This window comes from Lampetra planeri, chromosome 2 (genome assembly GCF_965212315.1).
Source record: "Lampetra planeri chromosome 2, kcLamPlan1.2.h2, whole genome shotgun sequence".
NCBI classification, from domain to species: domain Eukaryota; kingdom Metazoa; phylum Chordata; class Hyperoartia; order Petromyzontiformes; family Petromyzontidae; genus Lampetra; species Lampetra planeri.
The window spans coordinates 1,277,009-1,302,045 of NC_136108.1; the positions used below are offsets into that span (position 1 = coordinate 1,277,009).

A 25,037-nucleotide genomic window follows, 5' to 3' on the forward strand; every position below is an offset into this window, starting at 1 on the left:
TAAATGCATTTTTTTATTTTTCTTTATTTTTTCATTAAACTGACAGCCAAGCACATTGATGTCAGTTTTTGCACAGGCCGTTACAATCTAGGTTTGAAGCGTTTGCGCTTTCCATTTTTATTTTTGACATCGTCACACGGCGAGTTGGGGGAAAGGGGGGGGTTAAGGGGGGGGGAGCGAGGGCAACACCATTTCGATCTGCAGGAATGGACTTGGTGCAACCTAAGGCTATAGTACATGGAAACACGCAAGTAGTCAAGTCAGCAAGTTAGTTGGAACACCCAACACTGTGCTTCATGAGAACTGTGTCCTGGACATTTTGGAAAGGCACACAATTTGGCAGGCCGACAAAACCCCATTTTCAAGTATTTTTTTTTCCTTGTGTATATATTTTTCTCTTTTTTTACTCCTCGCGTATGCGCGTAGCAATGATTTGGCCAATTGCAAATAGTACTACCTACATAATCATCTCCATGGACCTTAATAAAGGTCAACTTGCAGAGTATAAAACATATCTAAAGTGCTTTGTACAAAATTACAGCCAAATAATACAAGCCAATTTTAAATAATTCAAAATTTTCATCCAAAGTTTTCAAACACAGAAAATACTGGAAGCACAAGTTGAAAAGTCTATTTTGGTCCAGGACAGAGACCTTTTATTCACATTCATTTGGCAGAAAGTGAGCCAACATGACTAATCAGATGTCATTTACAAACATGTAGATTATTCAATTAATATTTCTGGCCGACCAAAATCCAACCAGTGTTGCGTTTCGGACCTTTATTTTGGCTCAGATTCTGCAGTTTTCCAACAGCTATGTTAAGACTTTGCATTTCCAGAAGCACAGTTGAGCACTCCACACAGGGTTGAGGATTCCAGAGGGATACTCAAAAGAGAAAGATAGGAGGGGTGGGGTGCAAGGGGAAGGAGATATGGCTGGGCTTACAAATAAAGGAGATGGGAAAATGTCAAAAAATAATCAAAAAGCACTTGCAGAAAAAATAAAGGGGAAAAAAGCGCTTTACGTGGTTTAGTATCTAAATGTTTACCTATGTGCAGTTTAGACTGCAAGTTTTTTTTTTTAACTTTCACTTTTTTCCATTTTTAGTTTTTTTTTCCTTTTTCCGATTAGCTGAGCAACACAAACATTCGCTGATGAGGATCTGTGTAACTCCAGTTTATCTTCACAGGCGCAAGAAGAAATTGTAATGCAAGGAACAGGAATATCTCAATCACACACACTCATACAGCTCCAAAGGGGCACGGTCCTTTGCTGCTTTATCTTGTATGCTGCTGCAGACAACTTCTTTTGTTCGTGTCTTGTTGGGGTAAGAATCTCTTTGTGTTGATTTTTTCCATATATTTTCATTCGTGGTTGTTGCTTTGCTTTTTAAATTACCCCCATATATCGGGCAGGTGCTGGGATCCAGCTTTCTGCTGCCATCTCTGCCTCAGCTCGGCAGGGTGAGACGCTCTGGGACGCGTAAAATCGTCCCCTGCGGAATCTAGCGGTGCTTTTCGGTGCTCTCTCTCTCGCTCTCTTTTCTGTCTCGCTCTCTCTTGCTCGGTCTCTCTCACACTCACTCACTCATACCTGCACTCGACCACACGGCTGCTCTTCCTGCAATAATATTTTTTTTATATTGTGACTCAGGGGTTTGCAGGTTCTAGTTGTGTACCCATCTGCAGGAAAACGAACAAAGGAAACATGTTAGCCATATCAGCATCATCACAGACAAAAAAGTGTTTAGAAACCACACCGGAGTTCATCCCAGAAAGAGTTCAACAAACCCCATGCCATCAAAAAAGAAACATGGCACATTCAACTTTGCATTTAAATAAGCTATTTAGGTTGAAGATATTTTCCTTGATGTTTATTGCTGAGCACATGTTTAAGTCTGAATGAGAATGCATGTCCACAATAAGCACGAACCACTTTTTCTAAATGTATACACGGTACAAATTAGTAAATTAACAGGTCGTTTGAATTAGTTTATCCCATAGTTGTTGAAACGCAATGTGTTTTACCCCACGTTTGTATGTCCCGCCAACATATAGAAAAAATGCAAAATACTAATTAAAGCTAGTGAAATGCTATTTTTAAGCAAGTATAAAGTTTCATACTTTTCTTTTTTGATGGCCAAATACCACAACATGCTCCATATTCCAAACCATACCACCACGTTCCACCAAATTGTTTTTCCAACTTGATGATCATGCTTTCACAAGGACATTATATATTGTATACCTTCTGTTTGATTTATATAGATACAGTGAAAAGTTATATGCTGTAATACACCATCACCAACCCTGTAAAGTATTCAAGAGGACCACATGCACAAGGATTCAAAACACCTTCATACTGGTTACAAAAATAGATATCACCCAACATCTTCCCTCCTATCACAGCATGAGATCAACACATGAACCAAAGACAGAAACACAAAATTGCCAGAAACACATTGAGAAGAAGAGGGCTAAGTCAGCAGGACACCATAACTTAAAGCAGCATCCAGCAGGCCACAACGCAAGCGAGACGAGAAAAATACTTTATACCCAATGAAAAATTATGTTACTCTATTGGGCATTTGGCTTGCCGGTAAATTATAATTAAATGGGGAGCTACTGCTTTCCCTGGCTGCTGCTATTATTCATACTTACACATACCTAATTTAGCGTGTCTTTATTAGGAGGATGTGGATGGTAGCTGCCAACAGAGTAAAATTCACAGTCTCTTTTGATTACGATTATATGAATGGCATTTTAAGAGTTTGTTACCAATGTGCTTAAGTCTTCAATGTCTAATTTACTACACAGTAAACATGTCTGCTAATTCTCGTGCTATTGCCGAGTTAATATTTTTTTGTAACTTTATAATGAAAAAATAGATTTTTCCTTAGACTTGTTTACTTTTCCTGTGTATTATTTGCACGTAATTCTTTGCAAGATCTAATTACAAGTATGAAGCAAGCAGCTCAACAGAATATACAACTGTTCCACAAAGTATTGTGACAGATGCCTCACAATAGTCGGCAGAGAAGGTAAACGTATCACCATCGAGGTAAGAACTGTATAGCACAGCACTGTCAAGCACTGAATATAAGCAACTTAAATCACTCAATATGCTAACCGTTTCACTGGTTAGGACACATGCAATTAAATTTCCTGAAATTGAATTTGATCGAGTGGTGCAATTACTTGGGAGATTTTTCCTCGCTGTTGTTTGGGACTGATGAATCACGTGTATGGTTAGGTTTCTTGGAAGACAATTATGTAACAAAATTCACCCCCCACAAGGCCCCTTTCTCAATGTAAAAGACACACAAGGGCTCAAAACAAATCCACACCATCCTCAACAGGGTTATAATCCTGACAAACAGCCGCACATGCAAGCGAAACGTGCACAAATTGTATCATAAGTTACTTAAACCGTGCTCATGCATAACTGCACTTTTTATATTAGCCGGATAGTTTCATTTGTTCAGTTGCTATTACATAATTCCAAAGCAAACAACGAGTGTTACGAGGGTCAATTCTCAAGTGATCTGGCCACCCGAGGGTGCGGTGAGACGTTACCAGATCTGGTTTTTGAGTTTGCGAAGCTCCTTGGTGGCCCATGTGGCGAGGGTCTTGGTCTTGTTGGTTTTGGAGCGCCGGCCCTCTGTGAGCAGCTCGGCGATCATGGGCCGTGCTTCCACCAGCTTCAGGATCTCCTTGCCAAACGCCGCGCAAAGGTCTCTGCAGAGATCGTGTGAAGGTGCCGCAACACAGAAAGCATTGCATTTGAGCACATTTAAAACAGGACCAGAAAAATTTTCCTGCTAAGCATTCATTTAACAAAATCTCTTAAAAAGTTTAATTCACCTGTAAAGAAAAGCAGAATTATTATGACACGTGCACTAATCATTATTTTGAATCACTTGATGTCTGGCGCAAAAGCCATCTGTCATGGCACAAGCTGTCATACGATTCGACCACATAGGTTGTCAGTTTTATTTTTACAAAACTAGCAAACCCGCACGTCCTTTGGAAATGGCTGTCCATCCATCCATCCCTCCCAGTCAGCCAGAAAAACTTGGGTGTCTTGTAGAGAACTTTCTCTTGTTTCTCTCTGTACTGTATATCCCGATGTATCGAGATTTCTCGCTTTGTCTGTTTATGTTTCTCTATTCCTGGTGACCCCCCCCTTTAAATCCCTCTAAATGCCTCTCCTCGCTTCACTGTATCTCAACCACTTCCCTCACCCCCATCTCTCTCCATTTATTTCTCACCACTCACCCTCGCTCTCCTTATTCCCCCACCTCTCTCCCTTTCCCATCTCAATCTCTCTCGCTCCTCCCTAATTATCCCAATACCGCTTGTTGTTTTCCATCACTTTCCTCTCTCTACTTTGCTCTTTCCTCTCCGTTTCACCCCCTTTTCATTCGCTTGTCTCCTCTCCGTTCCACTCCGCCTCTTCTCCATCTCTCTCCGCTATAGTATTTGCGCGGGCTTCATCGCTGGCCAGAGTGAAGGGTGGGTGGGGGAGAGGGGCCTAACGTCAGGAAGCAAGAACCCGGCTTATCACTGTGGGATGCAGGCGACGTTCCGCAGATGTGCATGGTGACGTCATTACATCGTATGTGCCAACCATGAATCCAGCCAGAAAAACTTTTTTCTAATATAGTACGAGTGTCTGGATGTGGTGTGATTGTACCCAATTAGTCCGGCACAGCAGGCTACGACGGAGTCGGAGCGGTCGTCGTCCTGAGAGATGTGGTCGATGAATGAGAGGATGAACTCAACTCGGGGTTGAACAAGCATTACGTCCGCTGCAGAAGCAAATTAAAGACGACATTGAATGGCTAAAACGGAACTGCTGAAAGAGTAAGGTTTGCTGAAAAAAAAATATCCTTTATTGACAATGCAAGATGCACTGTATTTTTATTCTTGGCAACACTTGCAGAAGAGTCCTTATCTCTGATCAGCCATGGTCAATGATGTGGAAACTCCACTAAACAGTTTAATATAAATTGTCATTACCCTACAATCGTCACACTTACACCCTATACTATAGCCCAAGATATCAAACACCTCAAAAGTACAGACCCCTCTCACATAACATACCAAGTAAATCAATTGTTAACAATGAACACAACATTCAAATTAAACAAAACACTTTACTTGTTGCTGGTCTCAGAATAACATTGTTTAGTCAATCATGCGCTTGTCAGCGTGGTGCATGATATTTCATCATTGACCAGCTCAAGCAACGCGACGATGTGCAGTGAGAGCACATGCAATGACTCCGTTTGACGAGGAGTTAGGGGTGGCAAGGCAGTGGCTTACTTACGGTGCACATTTTCCTGGTCTCCCTTCAGTCCCTGAATGATGCCCGTGTATGCCTCCAAGCAACCTTCCCTCAGCTCGTTAAGATAGTCAACCATGTCATAATCAGTCTGTAAAGCGCACACCACAGCCACACAATGCAGACTTATTGGCACTAAACTATGACCAAGGGAACAGTAAAGAACCATTTCAAAACGTGCTCGTACCATGATCGGAAAATGTCAGACAAACGAGTCCATACATTATTCCCCAAAGCTGAGAATGCAGGGCACTGGCTACTGAATCAGCCGCATATGTAAAGAGACAAAACATAGTGAAGCAGTACCTTGTCCACCTGAGCCTGAGAGGCCTGCTGCAGAGTGTCGAGAACTACACCCAGGTACTTCTTGAACTCCCCGCCGATGGCCAGTGCAATGTCTCCAAACACCGAGAGGATCTGGGGCTTCACTGATCGGTGTACATTCTCATCCTGGCCAGGACGACAAAGACACACAAATGGTTTTAATCACTTTATACTGCAATGAGCTAGCAATAAGGGGTCAACACAGAGGGCTAGTGTGCCTCAAATCGCAACTTTGGCTTAATATTCCAGCGTACCACACAACAGACACTTGCTGCAACTAAACATTAAAGTAGTTTGCACGGAACAGTTTTTACAAAAATAATATTGACGACTTAAAAGAAGAACATTTTTACTGGTCTCAGAAATATGTTGAGTCAATCATACACATATCAGCGTGGTGCATGTTCTTTCATCCCTGACCAGCTAATGTTCAGTAAAAAGCATTGAAAAGTATTATGCCAATTAATGCACAAGTTTCCAAAGTTTAACATGACAGACGTGTTATTTTTTTAAAGTCCTGTAGTATGTTGGTGCATACTGGCCACGCACCCCGAGGTTCTGCAGTAACAGCTGCATTATGTCGTCGCAGAAAGGCAGAATCTTAATCTGTAGCGCACGGCACAGGTCACCGACGAGCCCTACGGTGGCCACGCATACCTGTGGGCAAAAGAGCAGACATCAGTCCTTCCGAAATTCAGAGAACACCATTCCCAATGGCTTTTAAAACAGGCATATACAAATCTACGTGGTTTATCTGGCGCCGATATATAGGCTCGTACCAATATTATAAAACATCTTATTTCTGGCATTTTTTTATAAATCATATTTCTGGTATTTTCCCCCACTCAACACAATTCAGAAATTAAACTATAATGTAAAAATGCACATTTTTACTGGTCTCAGATAAAGGTTGAATCAATCATATGTTTCAGCGTGGTGCATGTTTTTTCATCACTGACCAGCTATTGTGCTATACGAGGCATTAAAACGTATTTTGTGAATTATGGCGCAAGTTCTCCAAGTTGTCGCAGTAACAGCTCCTCATCTTGCCGCATGAAATTATCACTTCGTAAATATATTTATATATACATACACATTAAAAAAGTATTAATACGATGGATTGATCATAACCACTTTGGTTGAACAAAGCAGCCGTCTAGATTTTATGTAACAAACACACGCAAAACAGGTGGTAGTAGAACAGGCAGGCGTTGATCTTTGCAGCCGATCCATCGAAAAGCCACGTGGACAATACTGAAGGTAAGCACCGTTGAACACGATTGGTTGCGTTACAACTGTAGCTATTGCACAGCTCAAATGACGAGTGGCAATTGCTGCAAACCTTTTACTTTTTCAGCTAACAAGTGTAACCATATTCTTCATGTGGGGATGACCATGTCATCATTATCCCAACGTTAGTGTCAGCCGTAGTGAAATGACGATTCTCACAAATAAATGGGTTATGAAGCACAATTAGCTAATAATCTAAGATAAGCAAGCCCCCCCCACCCCAACAATCGAAAGAGGAACGTGAAAATATAATACCTGGTACTCTGCATGATTCCTCAGACCGACCGCCATGTACTGCTTGAACGCATCCATGTATTTGAGGAACTCAGGACCCAGTACTGACAGGAAACAGACATTTCACAATAACAATGAGAAGCTCAACTCCACTGGATAGAGTGATATTAAATATTCCACGAATTTAATAAAACTTAGAATTTTAACCTTTAAAACAATATTACTGTTCCATAGATGAGTAAACAAAATGTAATTTGACACAAGGCAGTATTTTCTTGAGGTTACTGGCTTGGAACGTCTGTCGAGTATTGTTCAGCAATGTATGACCATACTATGCAGGGACAAACGTGGGTACAAAAGTTACACATGAGCCTTTTTGTCAATCCACTGCTGGATGAGAGCCTCCCTACCCGACATGGGTAGTCAGTGTAATCTGACCATATTTCACCGAGCTCACCAGTGTGGGTTACAATGGTGGGAAGCATAAGCGGGAGCATACTAAAGTACAATATATTTTTCCCGTACTGCCCTCAGCATCGTCCCACATAGCAATAATAACCTGTTTTACGCACAGTGGTTGTCCATCCGTACGCTATATAGGCTCAACCCCTACTTAGTTTGCAAGATCCGACAATACAGGGCCGCATTGTGAGTAATTTGGTCAGAGGTGGAGTAGAAGATTCTGAAGGTGCCCATGTGTTGTGCACGCTTTGTGGCGTACCCTCCACAAGCGTGCCCACGGCCATGAGCGCATCCTCCTGCACTCCCCCCGAGCCGGCCGTGCTCTCAAACATGCGCAGCAGCGAAGCCATCACTACGTCTGAAATCTGCACCGCGTCGGCTGGCTGCACCTTGCGCAGCACATTCTACCCAAAGACAAACACACCCATCCGTCAGGACACCCTCCAACACCCGGGGATAATGCAATGTGCGAAAACCAAAAGCACGGAATGAAGGCGACAAGCCAGAACATCACAGACATCGTTACAACAAGAGGCCTGTCAAAGACTGCCTCAGAGAATGTAAGATGTAGGGTGCAACTGTAACCAAAAAATAATATAAGCCATGGTAAGAAGTGTGAACAGGCCTCTGTTTTCCCTTAATTATCACTCATCCTAGCAGATATAGGTAATTACATACAACCACTTTGATCCATTCAGCCTATTTGATTACAAGTTACGATGTATGTTGGAGTAATCGTCATGGTAAGGAGGTAATCTATACATTTATGTTGTATCTTGTTGTTCATTGAAACATACAAAACAGAATGGCCTCTTTTGCAAAACGGGGGTCCCTGGGTAGGTAGGTAATCATGATAAACAGAAACTACCATAATTTGGCACAACATTTCTACTTAAAATGAATGATGCAACTACACAATGACAGTGGTTACAATTACACGAGTAGCTTGGAGGAAAATTATTCTTAAATAAAAATTATATTTGTAATGTCAAAAAGCACATTTTCACTGGTCTCAGAAAAACGTTGAATCAATCATACATGTATCAGCGTGGTGCATGTTCTTTCATCACTGACCAGTTACTGTACAATATAAGAATTTAAAACGTATGAGAAGATTAAAGCTCCCAGAGTTACGCATCAATGATATGTTCATGTTTGAAAGTACAGTGGCATTTTGGAGCACCATTCAACAAACAAAAGTTCTACAAAAGCAGCCGCATTATGCTGCTGCAGAAAATATATTTTAAAAAAAATAATGTGCATGTAAATATATATAACGAAAAATAACAATAACAGGAGTTCATCATTGCCACTCGGTTTGAAAAAAGCAGCAAAGTCGAAATTTTATTAAACAAAACGTCATCCATAAGAGGTTTTTGGGTTAGATCGCGTAAATATATAAATGTGTCGTTAAAACCCGCCACCACCTGAGACAGCCAACTAGTAAGGGTTGTCACGTAAACAGAACGTGCCAATTCGTTACTATCTTCTTGGTTCTTTCGGTAAAGTCACGTAGAAGGGAAGTCATAAAATAATAAAAATAAAACATAATGAAACAATTCTCACGACGTTTCGGCCACAACGCAAGCAGCTGTCCTCAGGTGAAAACCAGGTCTCGACAGACCTGGTCGCCTCGACAGACCTGGTTTTCACCTGAGGACGGCTGCTTGCGTTGTGGCCGAAACGTCGTGAGAATTGTTTTATTTTTATTATTTTATTACTTCCCTTCTACGTGACTTTACCGAAAGAACCAAGAAGATGAATTCCTGCAGTCACGAAAGCTTTAAATCGAAATTCGTCACTAGTACAGCAAGCCGGTGTGTTGGAGAGCCAACATCATCGTTTTCCAAAACACTTGTAAAAGCAACAGGGGGTAATTACAGGCTGGCACTAGATGCTTGCGGCTATCCGATTCATCGCACGGCCAGAGGGACAAAAGCTGACTAGAAACAACAGCACTGTTGAGCACTGTTGCTCACATCACAACTGTACCTATTAATAGCACAGCTCAACTGACAGCTGTGATTTGCTGCAAACTTTCAACTGTTTACCTAACAAGTGTAACCATGTTGCACGTTTGGAGCAATATGGTTAATAACAGGTATCAATTATGTATGTTTGAGATAATGGTCATTGCAAGGATTTAATCTATAAGTTGTATGTTCATATATCTTGTTGTTGTATTCTTTATAAAACCAGACGTTAAAAGAAACCCATTGAAACAAACAACACAGCATTGCCTTTTCCTAAAGGGTGAACTGTAAGGGTAATTGTAATTGACAGAAAAGCTACCATTTTTGGCACAAATTTAAAAAGATCATATAATGTTAAAAGCTCACCTGCAGTGTGGCGCAGAGATGTGACTGCAGGTCGTTGTACTGGAGTCGGTCGGACGTGCTCTGGATGTGAGACTGCGAAAGCAAAGGTGAAAATTTGAAAAACAACACAAACATATTTCCCTGGTTGGTGTAAGGGAAAAAACAGTATTTTACATTTGGATGGCTGCACTAAGATGCATCGATATCCATTAGCTTCCTTCTCCATAAGCAGAAATCGTGCAATGTTTTCAGAGTAGCTTTTATGTTTGCGTGCAGCGTGGCGTAAAAACATTTCAATGCATGGTGCTGAAATTTATGGACCACGATGGTCTACTTGCGAGCACTTTCAGAGATTCACGTGGGTGCCAGCGCTATTCGCTTTAAATTCAGACCTGTATTTGGGTGTGATAGGTTGTATATCCGCAAATACTAGCGTCACATGCATTGTTGACATTTTGTATAGTGGCAGGTTTGATGCCAGGGTGATGTGACAATTAAAAGGCTAACTTGCAAGGAGTGCATGTAAATTACTGAGAAAAACCTTTGCAACTTTTTAAAGGAACTCATTTTTTTCAAAACAATTATTTACCATTTAATATATGAAGTAGATTAGATTTGGTTTATTTCTTACAACTTACGTGCAAACGTTAACTGATAAATATTACCTCAATTATTTGTAGCTCACTAGAGAATCAATGTCGAAATCTGATAATTCGAAAATCAATTAGTATTACATGTCAGAAAAATTCGATTTCCAGATCGAATTAACTACATACAAATCCGTTACATATACATGAATTGCTTTAAGCTAAAATCGCAAGTATTCAATTTGACCAACTAATAATTTATTTTCCAATAAACATGCAAAATATGGACACAATAGCAAGTGAATAATGCAATGATTCCCTGAATGTATTTGTCAGTCAAGATAAACAAACATGCATTGCAAAGCCAAATCAAGTTAAAAAGATCGTGATGAAATCACAGCCCTACAAAGACCTTTGACAGTATATGCAAACAACTCACTCGGCAATAATTAACCTTATCCAATTAACCTTATCCAGGACACACTAGCCTATCTTTTAAATACAATAATAAAACAAACAAAAGCACAAGCAATTAACCTAATAGGGCAACTGCAATTGATGCCCTATTATGCTAATTATACAGTACGTATAATGCTCAGCTCCAACTAAAAAACAATTCAATCCTCAAAGCGAGTCACCGATGCAATGCAAGTTGGGGAATATGGCTGGAGGATACATATCACAGATAAGTGTTCAGTGTTGTTTTAAGCATGAAATTACATCAGGAAATTAAATGAGCCTAAAGATTTTCAGTGGAGCAACTAGGAGGTTGACACTGGAGCAAGCATCTTACGTGTGACAATAGTGTGCTCATTTTTGCACCTGCAATCAAAGTCCCATTACAAGTTGTGCACCAATAAGTCCCTGCACATCACTCATTGGCAAAACGAGCCAACACCCCAAGGGGGAATGGATGGGCTCATGAGTAAACTGAAACAAGTTCACGATTAGGACAATACAATGACTACCGAGATATTATAGAGCGATTGCCCATTGTTGCAGCAGGGAGAAATGGCCTGTGCATCGCAAATAGGGAGTTGTGGTATAATGAGGCTTATCTTTGCTTGCTTTCAGGAAGGATTGATCCCCTTCCTTCTCATTTCTCAGCCTGATAAATGTGTTGCTGGCTCAGCGGGATGGGGAGGGTTGGTACTCAGGATTAAGCAGTGATGCAATATATGGACATTCAAAGGCTGCTTGAAAATTGGGCGCCACCGCAATATAAAATTCTGGAGACAACATTATGTGCCTCATGTTATATAAACGTTTCCACACTACCACTGAACAATCACACAATGTATAGGCCAACACCAAGCCCAAAGCACAATATTTTATAGACATGCAACAAAATAGTTTTCCTTTTCGATTGAAAATGGAAACACCATTTCAAATGGCACATCAACAGCTCTCAGAAATGAAATGACTAGGCTCTGAAATGAAACTACTTATGAAATGACTTGGCCCAGGCATCCAACATTTTACACCCACCACCCTCTACCCTAACAAACATACCATAAACTCCCAATTTTACACAAATACTATGCAAATAATTGTTGTGACTTGTTTCCTTGAAATAAACTTCTCTATAGACATACAGCCATGGGTATGCACTCCCTTTAATTCAATTCTCATTGGATTCCGCTTTCACCGTTTCTTCAACGGAGGCTGGTTGAAAATGTAGAACACTTAAGACGAGCCAACATTTCCCCACCCAAACCGGCTTCAACTTCACACCAATCCAACACCTTGCAAATATTGCAACATGTTAACTTGACAACCATTACATCACTTAAATGAGGTTATCGTCACTGTTGCTCTTCATTTTCTGCAAAGCTATCCTGTGTGAATCCAGCATTAGGATACCAAAGCAAAAGAATATTTCTCTATTGTCTCATTTGTAATGTTTTGTCTGTAGCATGTAATTTTTTAAACCTGATTTTTGTTTCATCTTGTACCGCCTGTCACATACATTCAGTTGAAGTCTCATTCATTCGAAAAACAATAAACTGAAGGGAAAAGAATGAAGTTTTTAATCTTAGAAAATAATAATTGACTTGTACATGCATGATTCAATGTATGTATTATACATACAATTAAATAATGCTACGTGTACATTTTAAAATGGAATAGACGTGCCAACTCGTGTCTCGCAATTTTTCCTTTTTCAGATTCACCGCAGCACATACCTCCATCTGCAGGACCTGCTGCAGCCGCTCCATGATTACGACGGTGGTTTTTTGTACGGCCGGGTAGCAGTCCTTGGCACTATTCTTCACAATCTCCATCAGGGCCTCGTATGCCGCACTCCGCAGATTGTTTTGATGCCCATCGGGCCTGGGGTTGCCACAGAAACACAACGGGGCCACTTGTAATTTACTACTCATGTTCTAATTCAAGGACAATTTTAACTAGAAAGGATGATGTTCATGCTCAAAGTTAAAATTCAACCCTCCTAACCATCACTGTGGTGTAATATGGATGAACAAAATTCACACCAGCCTATGAATACAGCATTATATCGTGCTATTTAAATCTCATAACGTTATTGTTACATATTTGCTTTTAAAATGTATTGAATAATTTGCTATATCCAGAAGCAATGGTAGAAAATTCGTTCCATGAACCCCATCTAAAAAGCAGTCACTGTCATAAAAACAAGTACCATCTTATGCTAGCATTAAAAATTGCTCTTAAACAACTCTAAATCATCATGATAAAATAGTACTTGGCACAAACGCCTAGACGTTTCAAAAGATGAAAAGCCATTTGAGATTATGAACAATTTACAATGGCACGCCATGACACAAACCCAACCACATGCCCAACACTCGTGTAGTTGCGGCTTGTTGTAAAATTAGGCTTCAGAAGGTCGATACTACGAGCAATATAAGCACAGAAAATCTAACGATAATAACCTACGACTGGGGTTTTTATTATAAACCTAGGCTGCAAGATAATGCATAACTGAAATAATTGTTTCGATAAGTGCTTTTCACCTTTAGGCAGCATGTAAAATGCTGGTGTAGGTGCACAAACAGATTAAACGTTTACAAATATTTACATTTCTTTTAATTCCGAAATTCACGACAAGTGTTTTTGAGGTCCTTCCAGAGGTACATTCAGGTTTGTGCAGATATTTGTAGATGCAATGACACTGGTTACAATGACACACGAGTAGCTTCCAGGAAACGATGTTCGTAAATTAAAATTATTTGTATAAAAGCACAATTTCACTGGTCTCAGAAAAACGTTGAATCAATCATACATGTATCAGCGTGGTGCATGTTCTTTCATCACTGACCAGTTATTGTACAATATAAGAATTTAAAACGTATGAGAATGAAGGTGAAAGTCTGAGAGTTATGCATTAATGATGTTATTTTTTTTAAGTACAGTAGCATTTTGGTGCACTGTTCCACAACCCAAGGTTCTGCAAAAGCAGCCACATCATGCGGTCAAGGAAAGGCAGAATCTTATTCTGTAGAAGATAGTTTCCAACAAATATTTCCATGTAAATATACACGACCAAAATTACCAATATTAGTTCATCATGGCCACTTTGGCTGAGAAAAACAGCTTTAAATCTGTATTTTATTAAACAAAACGTCATCATTTGCCAAACAAGTGAACACGCAACAGGGGTATTAAAGGCTGGTGTTAGATATTTGCGGATATCTGATTCATCGCACAGCCAGAGGGACAAAGCTGACTATAAACAGCAGCACTGTTGAGCACCGTTGCTTACATCACAACTGTACCTATTGCCCAGCTCAAATGACAGCTGTGATTTGCAAACTTAAATACTTTCCTTCGAACAAGTGTAACCGTATTGCTCGTATGTGGAGGACATCATTATTTACAGACACCATGCGGTAGATGATCCAGTCGGTGCATTAAACTTACAGGCCTAAGCATTCAATTACATCTGAATCGTTATTGTAGAAGTGGAACGGGCAAGTGTACCTGTCAGTAGTTTCAAGCAGCTTCTGAACAATGCCTTCAAAGCTAGACGAGAGGCAGTAGGTTGCTGGCTCATCCTGGTCTTCGAGGATTTCGGCTGCCTCATATGCAGCTTCTGCAAGACTTGAGAATGCCTAAAAGAGAAGACACCACGATAAATGTGGTTTTTTTTAACTCACTTCGGGACAGTTGAGCAAGCCCCTAGTTCTACGTCAGACTTTCCACCACTTGTGCTGGGATTGAGACCACTTGTATCGGCAATACCTTGATAAGTTGCGAATACAGAAGACAGTTCCTTTCTCCACCAACGCTTATAACATGTAATATAAACTTGGCGACTAAAACAAAAATCACCAAAAACCAGGGATAGCAGTCGGATATTTTTTTGATACACACCTTTTGAAACAAAATGGACATGTTGGCAACAAGCACGCCCAAATATAATTAAATCAAAGACCTTAATGCTGCAGCAGTAAGAGAAGCATGAAGTTCAACATTGATTGGTGCTTTAAAATCATCCGCTTTGAAGGTTCATTAACAGGATTTTGATCAACTACTAAACCAGTGTCAAGCATGTGCTCAGACCACTAACATGCAGTGTGTGTGCACATCTGTACATCATAAACCCATCCACAGGGCAGCTCATAACACCCACAGTGTTTGGAGGTGAAGCCTCTTGTCAGCAACATTGCAGATACAGGCGTGTAAAGGATGGGTGGGCTTGATAAATTTTTTTATGTTTCACACAAGTTTGATAATGAATGAAAACCATCTACCAAAATGTGCACTTTTTCTATCGGCCATGTTATTTTATCATGCAAAAGTGGTTCCATAAAGCGTGGGATGGGCAACTTCAGCCCTCATTTGAGCTTTCCACATGAATCAAGCATTTCCGTTGACCTGTGAGCTCAGTGGCAACTGGCACTGGGTACACTACATTGATAGTTAGGGTATGGAACAGTGGGCCAAGTTCAGCTCTCCAAATCGCCCATGCATATCTCCCGTCGCTGCAGCCACATCACGGCTGCTCACGTGACTCACCCAACAAACGTTTGTGGCGACGCGAGGCTCAGCACTCAGTCCCTGGATAAGACACTCCAGCAGCATCTCCAGATACATCTCATTGATGGCCGCATCTGGAAGGACCTCGCAAATGCGGCCCACGGTCCATGCTGTCGTGTCACGTACAACCACGCTCGGGTCCTTCATCAGGTCGATGAGCGTCAGCATCGCCTGTGCACACACCACATGGCACATAGCAGTGTCATCGTATACACCAACAGTAGGAACTCTGCTTCAAATAAACTTAATAAAAAAATTGAGAGTTTGAAATGAGCCTGGCAAGTCCTTCAATGGAATGTATAGCCAGATGTTAATATTGCCAAATTTTATACAGCACTAAGTTGATCAAAATTAATCGACCTAATTCCGTAAATAAGTAGTCAACTTAACGGCCAAAAAAGTCAAGTTAACCCTTGGTCAAAATAGACTTTCATATTCATTATACAGCACACATTAAAAAAATAAGGTACCTGTACAACAAGAGGCTTGAGCTGGTTTGGGTCGGGCCCCTCAAGGATGGAGCCAAAGGCCATAACAGCAGCGTCTCGGTAGCGCCAGTCAGGGTTCTTGATGTTGTCCTTGATGAAGGTGAGCACGTGTGGAACAATGTCGTCCTCGCAGCACGTGGCAAGCAGCATGAGGCACACGCCCGCTGCCTTGCATGGGTTCCAGTCATCGTCATCGTCCATTTCATCCTGAAAAAATAAAATAGTACTTGGCACAAACGCCTAGACGTTTCAAAAGATGAAAAGCCATTTGAGATTATGAACAATTTACAATGGCACGCCATGACACAAACCCAACCACATGCCCAACACTCGTGTAGTTGCGGCTTGTTGTAAAATTAGGCTTCAGAAGGTCGATACTACGAGCAATATAAGCACAGAAAATCTAACGATAATAACCTACGACTGGGGTTTTTATTAAAAACCTAGGCTGCAAGATAATGCATAACTGAAATAATTGTTTCGATAAGTGCTTTTCACCTTTAGGCAGCATGTAAAATTCGGGTGTAGGTGCACAAACAGATTAAACGTTAACAAATATTTACATCTCTTTCAATTCCGAAATTCATGACAAGTGTTTTTGAGGTCCTTCCAGAGGTACATTCAGGTTTGTGCAGATATTTGTAGATGCAATGACACTGGTTACAATGACACACGAGTAGCTTCCAGGAAACGATGTTCGTAAATTAAAATTATTTGTAAAAAAGCACAATTTCACTGGTCTCAGAAAAACGTTGAATCAATCATACATGTATCAGCGTGGTGCATGTTCTTTCATCACTGACCAGTTATTGTACAATATAAGAATTTAAAACGTATGAGAATGAAGGTGAGAGTCCCAGAGTTATGCATTAATGATGTTATTTTTTTTAAGTACAGTAGCATTTTGGTGCACTGTTCCATAACCCAAGGTTTTTGTTTATTAATTTGGCATCCAACAATTCACTCCTCCTCGCAGCAATTCGACCAATTATTATTCGTTGACAGGGATCGATTAATAAATGAATGTATTTTTTTCACCATCTTATTCGTATTAAATCTCATTTTGTACAGTTTTAGTCAGTTCAAAAACTTAGATGTAATATTTGCACGAGTTAAATCCGAAGTAAGCACAATTCATTGCACAGTGAGCAAAAGACCTGGCCAGTTACAAGCCCATATACTGATGTGCATCTTGCACATGCAATGCCACATTTATATACAACTTGACTCAACTTTAAAGACCTGTTAACATACCAATAAACAGAATTTTGTTTAGTGCTCTTTAAAGTAATTTTTTTTTATAATTGGCTACAATTTTAAAGTATGTTTGTTAACACAGCACTCCCAAGAGCAATCGGTTTCGCAGGTGCTGATGCAGGCTGCAGATGCGTGTTTTGCCCTCACGGGCTTCCCACTAACGCGTGTGTAAAAACACACCAAGAATGCCAACGCACGCCCGCGGCACTGTTCAACAAGTGCCAGGGCAACTGGCAAACACACTCTCGTGCAGTAGATTCCAGCTGTTGCCATCACTGTGCAAGATGCACTTGATACCCATGCACCCTGCGCTGTCCGTAGATGTGCACCGTGCCCGAATGAGACCAGTGGGGTCACGCACGCAGCTGGCAAACAGTGTACATACACGTGGTTGGAGGCCATATGTGGGGTAGCACCGCGCTGGGGAGTGATTAAGTAACATCCAGGCGCACGACACCAGACAAAGCATACTTGCACGCTTATTCTGTGGCCTGCTTAAGTTTGTGACACTGAAAACACCAAAGAGTGTCTGCAAAGATTTTGGATCACTCCATGTGCCATGTACAAAGTACCTTAGAAGTTTTTGGGTTATATTGTGTAAATATAAATCTGTCGTTAAACCCGCCACCACCCGACACAGCCAATTAGTAAGGTTTGTTGCATAAACAAAACATGCCAATTAGTTACTAGTTCAGCACACCAGTGTGTTGGAGAATAAAATCCCAACATTTACAATCCGAGTACAAAAGTTTGGCCATTAATTACAACCAACCTCATCAGCCATAATTGTGGAGAAAAATTCCTGTGAAAAAGTACCTGTTTGGTGAGTGTGACTGTGAGGATAGGGACAAGATACGGAAGGGCCCCCTTGGCATAGAACTTGCTCGTGTGCTCTGGTGGACGGCCCTGTTCTGCTGCCTGGAACCCACGTGAGGACACGCACACAGATTAAGTTAGCCTGCTCTGGCTACCTTCACCAGTTCACACAATCTCGCAAGGTGGTAAAAGGACACTTGCGAGTCTTGACCTATTTCTTTACAGCTTTGAGCAGAGGAGCAGCAGAGCAAATATATTTCCAGAGATCTAATGCAAATATTTAACTTCGGTTGAAACACATGCGTTGGCTTCATTATATTTACATAGCTGTTAAGTATACGATGTATACTTGAGCAAAAACATTTTTTAATAAGAATACAAGAAATGAAATTGCCATAGGGTGGCATACAAGGTTTGATTTAATACCAACTGAAATTAATCTTTATATTTTGTGCCAAAATAAAAAACACACAGCAATGAAAATGTTCATTATATTTTATTCTCAAGTTACGAAATGCCACTGATTTCAGCAATTTTGTTTAATATCTCATTCACACTTGTCAGCGTGGTGCATGATATTTCATCATTAACCAGTGAGGCATTCTGTAAAATGTTCCATTATATATCAAGACTTCTACACATTGATACAATATAATTGTATTCAAGCAGCCACTATGTTCTTTCAATCGTGGAAAAACGTGACATGGGACGCTACAAAATTATTTAAAGTGTAGTTGTCTGTAATTATGAATGTGACCAAAATCATGAAAAAGCTGTTGCACTGTACCTCTGATGCCTCAATGGCGAGGTCCATCTCCTCGTCACAAACGTTGGACCAAAACTCAATTCCTTGGAGTGCCACCTCATCATTGTCACTCTTCATTGCCTCCACTGTTATCTGGGGACAATGCAAAAATTAATTGGCAACCCGAATTACAACACTCGACAGCGTGACGACAGCCCCACTGCAATTAACGCGCGTTTCAAACATGTTATTGAAATATTTCAACAAGCCACAAGTGAATCTGTGCAATTTTTTGAGGGCCAGGGGAGTCATGCTTGCATCGTCACGTGGCCACTGAAAGCTTTCGGTCACATTGAAAGCTACGGTGTAAAACTATAGGGGTACTCACAGCAAACAGAGCTGCACCCATGTATGTCTCCATGTACTGGTAGTAGAGTGACATAATCTTCACCAGGTTCTGAAGGGCTGCCACTCGCACCTAAAACAATATGCATAACGTCACCAACAAAGCTCCAGAATAACATTGCACGGACTGAATGTGTTTGTAAAAAACATGATTTGTTTGAAGCGTCACTACTTACTCTTGTATCGGGGCATTGGGTGGCCTCACACACGACTTGCATAATGAAGTGCCTTTCAGACTATTGGGTTAGGATGGGGAGTATGAAAAATAGCATATTGAATTATACTTCTTACAAATACAATGAAGAAAGTAGTTACAAAATATATTTCGTATTGAATTTTTTTTGGAATATACAGACTAACAGTCCAACAAACGCTCACACCGACATTCTTGAACATACAACTTAAATTTACAGGTATCCCTCGATTGAATTTTTTTAAATATGCAATTGGCAAATTATGGCCGCTTTTCTATTTGCGAAATCGAATTTCCATGTCAACGAAATTTCACAATGGCACGTGCCATGAGTTCAAACAAGCAGCACCCGGGAGGCTGCGTCATCCATCCGCTGCAGCGTCACTGTAACCTGACAGTGCAAAAGTAAAGCCTCCACACATCAACTTTCCAGTCAGTCCAACATGCAGTCATAAACATTTTTTTGTGAAAAGCGATTAAGGTGTATTTTTTTAGAGTAGAGTTGGAATGACTATCCAAACACATCCCTATATATTTTTTATTAAATTAATGTGAAAAGCCATTGAGATCATTGCATTATTTTTGTAAAGCAAGCATTCCATTCAAAAATCGAGGGATACCTGTGTATGGAGCTAAAGCATGCAACCAAAGATCTCTAAATGCTCAACGATAGTGATTAGTAAAAATATTTAATGAAGATTTTGAGGCTAGTAATTACAAAGTTGAACACAAAATTTGTTCTACGGAAAGGAAAATGTAAAAAATTCACAATTACAGCCGATCACCGCAACAATTGCCACATGAAAAGAACGCACATATCAAACACATATTTCGAGGTGTTTTAAACGATCTCGTCTCCTAAGGTTATAATTCTGTGAGTTGTCATCAGAGGATCAGTGAAACAGGTGTGAATGCAAAATCACCTCCTTGTCAAAGTTGGCCTTTGAGAACTCGAGCGAATTGAGCAGCGCGGTGGTGGCTGCCAGCTTCACGCTGTTGCTTGGCTCCTCTTTGCGCATCCCCTGGATGATCGCCGTCAGGATCTCGTTTGATTTGTCCTGCAGGTGTTCGGGCTCCTGAGCACACAATGGCCCATTTGCAACGAGACATGGGTGCGCATTATTGCAAACGTTCAAACAACCACCCACACAAGACTCGTGATCTCAAGACACAGAGTTTGGTTAGGAAGTGTAAATAGACCCACATTATTTTTTTTATAATGTAATGTAAGAGTAAGAAAAACCTGTAAGCTCTCTTAAATAGTTTTAAAGACAGTTTAGTCTCAGCACTGTTGTGGTCATTTCACTTAAGTGGTCATCAGCATGGTGCATGATGATTCATCATCGACAAAGAATTGCTTCCATACAACAGCAAGTTTCACTTCCATAACTAAAACTGTAATAATTTTGGCATGATGCATAAAGTCACTGTTATTATGGCTATAGCTGTAAAATGTCACCTGGTTGCTGATATTTTTCCAACTTATGTCTGAGACAATGTTTAATAAAATATATATGAATGTATACTACAATGCTATTCGTTATGTACAATATTGCATAATTGATCACCGAGTCAAATGGCATGGAATTTCAATAAAATAACAAGTCGGGCAAATGGGTGAAAACTGCATCTGACAATTGGCACTGAAACCAACCAACATGGACGACAAGAAAAACAAAACAGAAGCTCAAAAAAATACTCAGAATTACACTGAGATACAGAAAGAGGAAACCATAGGCTGGGGTTGGACGCAAGCAGATTGGTCGGTGGTCAAACTATGGAGTGGCAGCCAGATGAGGGAACATGCCCAAGAGGTCACCCCCTGTGAACATGCAATGTTGAACTCGGCTCATGCCCAGATGCGATACGATTGCTGAAATCGCAAGCCCCTGGGGGGATATGACGCCAGCTTGGGAAGGCTTTCATCCAGCAGCAGATCATGGCTAATGATGATACATAACATCTTTAACACAAGTACATACAAGGTTTTGGTCAGTGATAAAAAAGCAATTTTTATGAAAACATGCTATGATTTAAGGTGACAAATGCTCACAATATCTTGGCAGATATAACCGATGGCCTCGAGTGTGGCCTCCCTCATTTGCTCCGTGCTGTTTGGTGCGGTCACGTTCGCGGTGAGCTGAGGGATGAGCCCCGGCCACTGGTTCACGGGGATCTCGGCGCACGCGATTCCGTCAATGCACTGCGCCGCTGAACTCGGACGATATGCTTCTGTTCCCAAGCTCTGTATAACCTGCATTAGCACAGGCAGTGCCACAATATGCCTCAATACATGGCTAGGGTTACACCATAAAAAAATAATGAGGCAAAGAACATGGTGTTATCAATTGAAACAATTATTCCTAGAGTATAAAACGAAACAATGTTTTACTTGTTTTAAAATATTAATATAGAGGTTTGCTAGGACCTCTTATTGTACATATGGGTACTTAACACAATACTATCACAAACATGTATTAAAAGTTAATAAAAAACACAAACGTGTAATAGAAATACTTTTAAAAAATTTTAAAAACAAGAGGAAAATCCACGGAAAAAGCAACCAAGACAAGAGCAGACACAATTACTTACATATGCCTTGATCTCAATTCGCGTTGGGACATCGATGGCCAGCCAGCGGGTCTGGTAGTGTGTCTTCACCTCCACGTCTTTAGAGGTGAGGGCATTTTTAATCTGGAGGCCAGATGCCATTCGGGCCACCTGGCTGTTTCCTGGGTTGGCGAGTACTTTTGAGAGCTCGCGCAGGAAGGTGGCCTGAAGGGCGAGATTGCAAGAAACTAATCAGACATTTTATCTCAAGCTTTTCAATGACACGGGTTGCTAACCTCAAAGCTTTACGAGTGGCTGCACGTCAAGGGCAAGAAAAGAAAATACGATAAACTGCTCAGCGACCTTAAGACTCAGACATGCTACTTAACACACACTATTGTTAAATTTCTTGCACAATTAAAAAATATACATTGGGCTAAAGTTTTTAGCAATTAGGACAGATAAGCTGTCTAGCGTGATGACTGACAAATAGCAAAAAAAATTGCACTTCTCCAATGTCACAGAGCGTGCGTTCATAAATTTCAGTGCCTTCTCTAAACAGGGATTTACTATTGAAATGCAGCTCACTGGTTTGGTTCACTCACGTGGTTTGTACCATGTGGCCTCCAGACAATGGAAAGGTGTGACTATTGTAGTAATGCTGCATTGAAAACAGGTCAGCAGCCAATCAGTAACTGACTGGAGCCCAACCCTACATGTTCCCTCTTTCTTATACATGGCGAAGTCACACCCATTAACATGGACATTACTGCGCCTCATGGAACCTAAAAACTGTAATTAATGGCTGAATAGTTCAGAGGAGCAGTGTGCCAGACTGAAGAAAGCATGGCACGGTGACACCTGCAACACAGCACTTTGGAGGCAAGGGTTGTGGGATCTTACAGATTTGTATGAGTAATGAGGCATAAGTCTGCCAGAAGAGGGCGATTATTACTATGTATAATATCAACACAGTAATTCGCTGATAATTATTACCATGTATAATATCAATACAGCAATTTAGAATTTGGAAAATTTGGAAAACCCAACACACAATGGGCCTACTCTTCCGAATGACGTCATGATCTCGTTAACGTCCATCGTACAGTGGACGGCGCATATTGATGGTTATTACACCCGAAGTAATATTCAGGGGCCTCTAGATTTAAATCATTAACCAATGCAACTAGAAACGAACCCGCTATCGCTTGGCCATGTCACCACCTAGATATGCAGTGGGTTTTCTCCAAATCTCGCAAGTCTTTCATTGGAACCATCCAAAAATTTCAAAGCAGGGACCTTTTCATTTGGTGCTCGACCCTCAACTACTCATTCATGAATATTATCTTGTTGTTGACTAGTTCAACAGCACACCGAAAGCACCACCCCTCCACCACCTGCAGCCAGGGGCTTCCGCGTGCCCACACGTGGCCGTTGGGCGGCGAAAGAAAACGGACTTGGGGCCCCAACGTAAATTCGGTTTCCTCCGTTCACAACCCCCCCCCCCCACCAAATGAAACTCCCGCATTGTTCACGGCCAAATATCTCTAGCCCATGGTCCCACAAACGAAACCCTACACAGCTCATCCCATTCCTTCTCGTAAAAAAAATGAAGCAACTCGGCTCCGCCTCGTGGGGCGTCTGAGAAGGCAACTTTGCTCGCTTGCATGACCAAAGAAAATGAATTAAAAAGAAATCGCTTCCTTTCAGCACTCAACAGGACGCCAGATATGTGAAGATCCCCGCGGGAACATTGGCACGCGTATATTTGTGGCCGCATGTTTAAGTTTGTTTAAATCGTGATTTAATCTGGGGGGCTTATACGCTGCCGCCGCTGTCGCCATGTTGGGGCCTGGTCCCGCCCGCCGGCAACGTGAGGCCTAGGCCTAGGAGACTCCGGGGGAAGCCCTCGCCCACGGCCCAAGGGACGCAGCCCAAGCAGCCCCCCCTCCAGCTCCTTTATCGGGACCCCCACGAGCACAGTGACAAAAGAAAACATCGCTCACCAGGTTCTCCAGAGCCGCCTGCTCCAGGAACTTCTGGGCCGACTCCCGCTCATTCCGGTCTACGCGGGGCGCAGGGCCGTTAGCGACTCAACAATCATCGTCACTGCAATCAGCGGACATCGCTACTCTCGACATCATTCGACGCAGCCATAACGAATATCGTTCCCATCATCTGCATAACCATCATCATCGCGATCATCCAAACCATGTTCATTCAATAGCATCATTCAACATCACAACCGTCTTCCCCCTCCATCATCACCAGCACACCAACCACAATTTTTTACCACCACCATCATATTCAGCAGCATCTTCACCACCACCACCAATGTACTCGGCAGAAACAGTGATGCTCGCTGCTCATATAATTCGCGCGTGTAATATGCATGCGTCTCTATGCGCAGACGCATCTCATCTCCGTCTTTGAACGTGCACACGCGTATGTGTGCATACATGTCAAAGGAAGGCGCGCGCGCGTTTGTGCGAGTGTGTGAAGAAGCGGCCGAGCAACCCACCCGAAGACACGGTCTTCTCCAGGATGGATATGAGCTCCATGCTGCAGCAGCAAGAGGGGGTCGGGGTGGGGGGACAGACGCAGGCGGGACCGGCGACGGGACGGGGGGGGGGAGCTCAGCCTCGGCTCAAGCGAGAGGAGCAGCAGCACGAGGCGCTCGTTGAACTACCGAAGACGACGAGTGGAGATTGGAGGTCGTCACTTCTGCAGCGAAACAGAGGAGGGGTGGTGAACGGCGGCAGCGGCGGCGGCGGCGGCAACGAAGAGGAGGACGAGGCCGAGCCGCTGCACCGCTTGGCAAGCCGCCGGAAGCGCGCAGGGATACAGAGCGGAAGTGCGCACGCCCCACCCGGCGCGTGGAGGATGGGGAGGGGGGGCGGAGTCAAAGGTTACAACTGATGTTTCTCGTTTAATTCGAATAACTTCATTTGCGAAACTGTTCATTGAATAGTCTTGAGGGTTTTTTTTATCCGCGCAA

At 41.8% G+C, this 25,037-nt stretch overlaps 1 protein-coding gene across 2 annotated transcripts; it reads right to left on the bottom strand.

The window, feature by feature from the left end:
- Nucleotides 1–24,674, bottom strand: KPNB1 (karyopherin subunit beta 1). 2 transcript variants are annotated; one of them, XM_078603816.1, is made up of 22 exons: nucleotides 24,561–24,673; nucleotides 24,046–24,104; nucleotides 22,082–22,264; nucleotides 21,543–21,743; nucleotides 20,413–20,565; nucleotides 19,473–19,532; nucleotides 19,280–19,369; nucleotides 18,934–19,044; nucleotides 18,147–18,248; nucleotides 16,056–16,280; nucleotides 15,565–15,756; nucleotides 14,527–14,657; nucleotides 12,750–12,897; nucleotides 9,998–10,069; nucleotides 7,918–8,062; nucleotides 7,218–7,300; nucleotides 6,222–6,329; nucleotides 5,655–5,798; nucleotides 5,334–5,439; nucleotides 4,698–4,812; nucleotides 3,578–3,739; nucleotides 1–1,684 (listed from the first exon to the last, which is right to left on the bottom strand). In XM_078603816.1, coding segments are annotated over exons 1-22 (2,631 nt in total). In that variant the 5' UTR covers nucleotides 24,601–24,673; the 3' UTR covers nucleotides 1–1,683. The 2 variants fall into 2 exon arrangements, with proteins under 2 accessions (XP_078459942.1, XP_078459933.1); XM_078603807.1 differs by lacking the exon at nucleotides 1–1,684 and adding an exon at nucleotides 2,593–2,708 and having other exon boundaries at nucleotides 24,561–24,674.
- Between the last annotated feature and the right edge of the window lie 363 nt (nucleotides 24,675–25,037).

Excerpts from the sequence above, each read along its gene's own strand:
- KPNB1 (XM_078603807.1), bottom strand. The coding sequence starts at position 24,600 with ATGGAGCTCATATCCATCCTGGAGAAGACCGTGTCTTCGG. Across the intron at positions 24,105-24,560 it reads GGAGAAGACCGTGTCTTCGG|ACCGGAATGAGCGGGAGTCG; the intron begins GTGGGTTGCTCG and ends CGCCCCGCGTAG. Across the intron at positions 4,813-5,333 it reads AGACCAGGAAAATGTGCACC|CGGACGTAATGCTTGTTCAA; the intron begins GTAAGTAAGCCA and ends TTGCTTCTGCAG.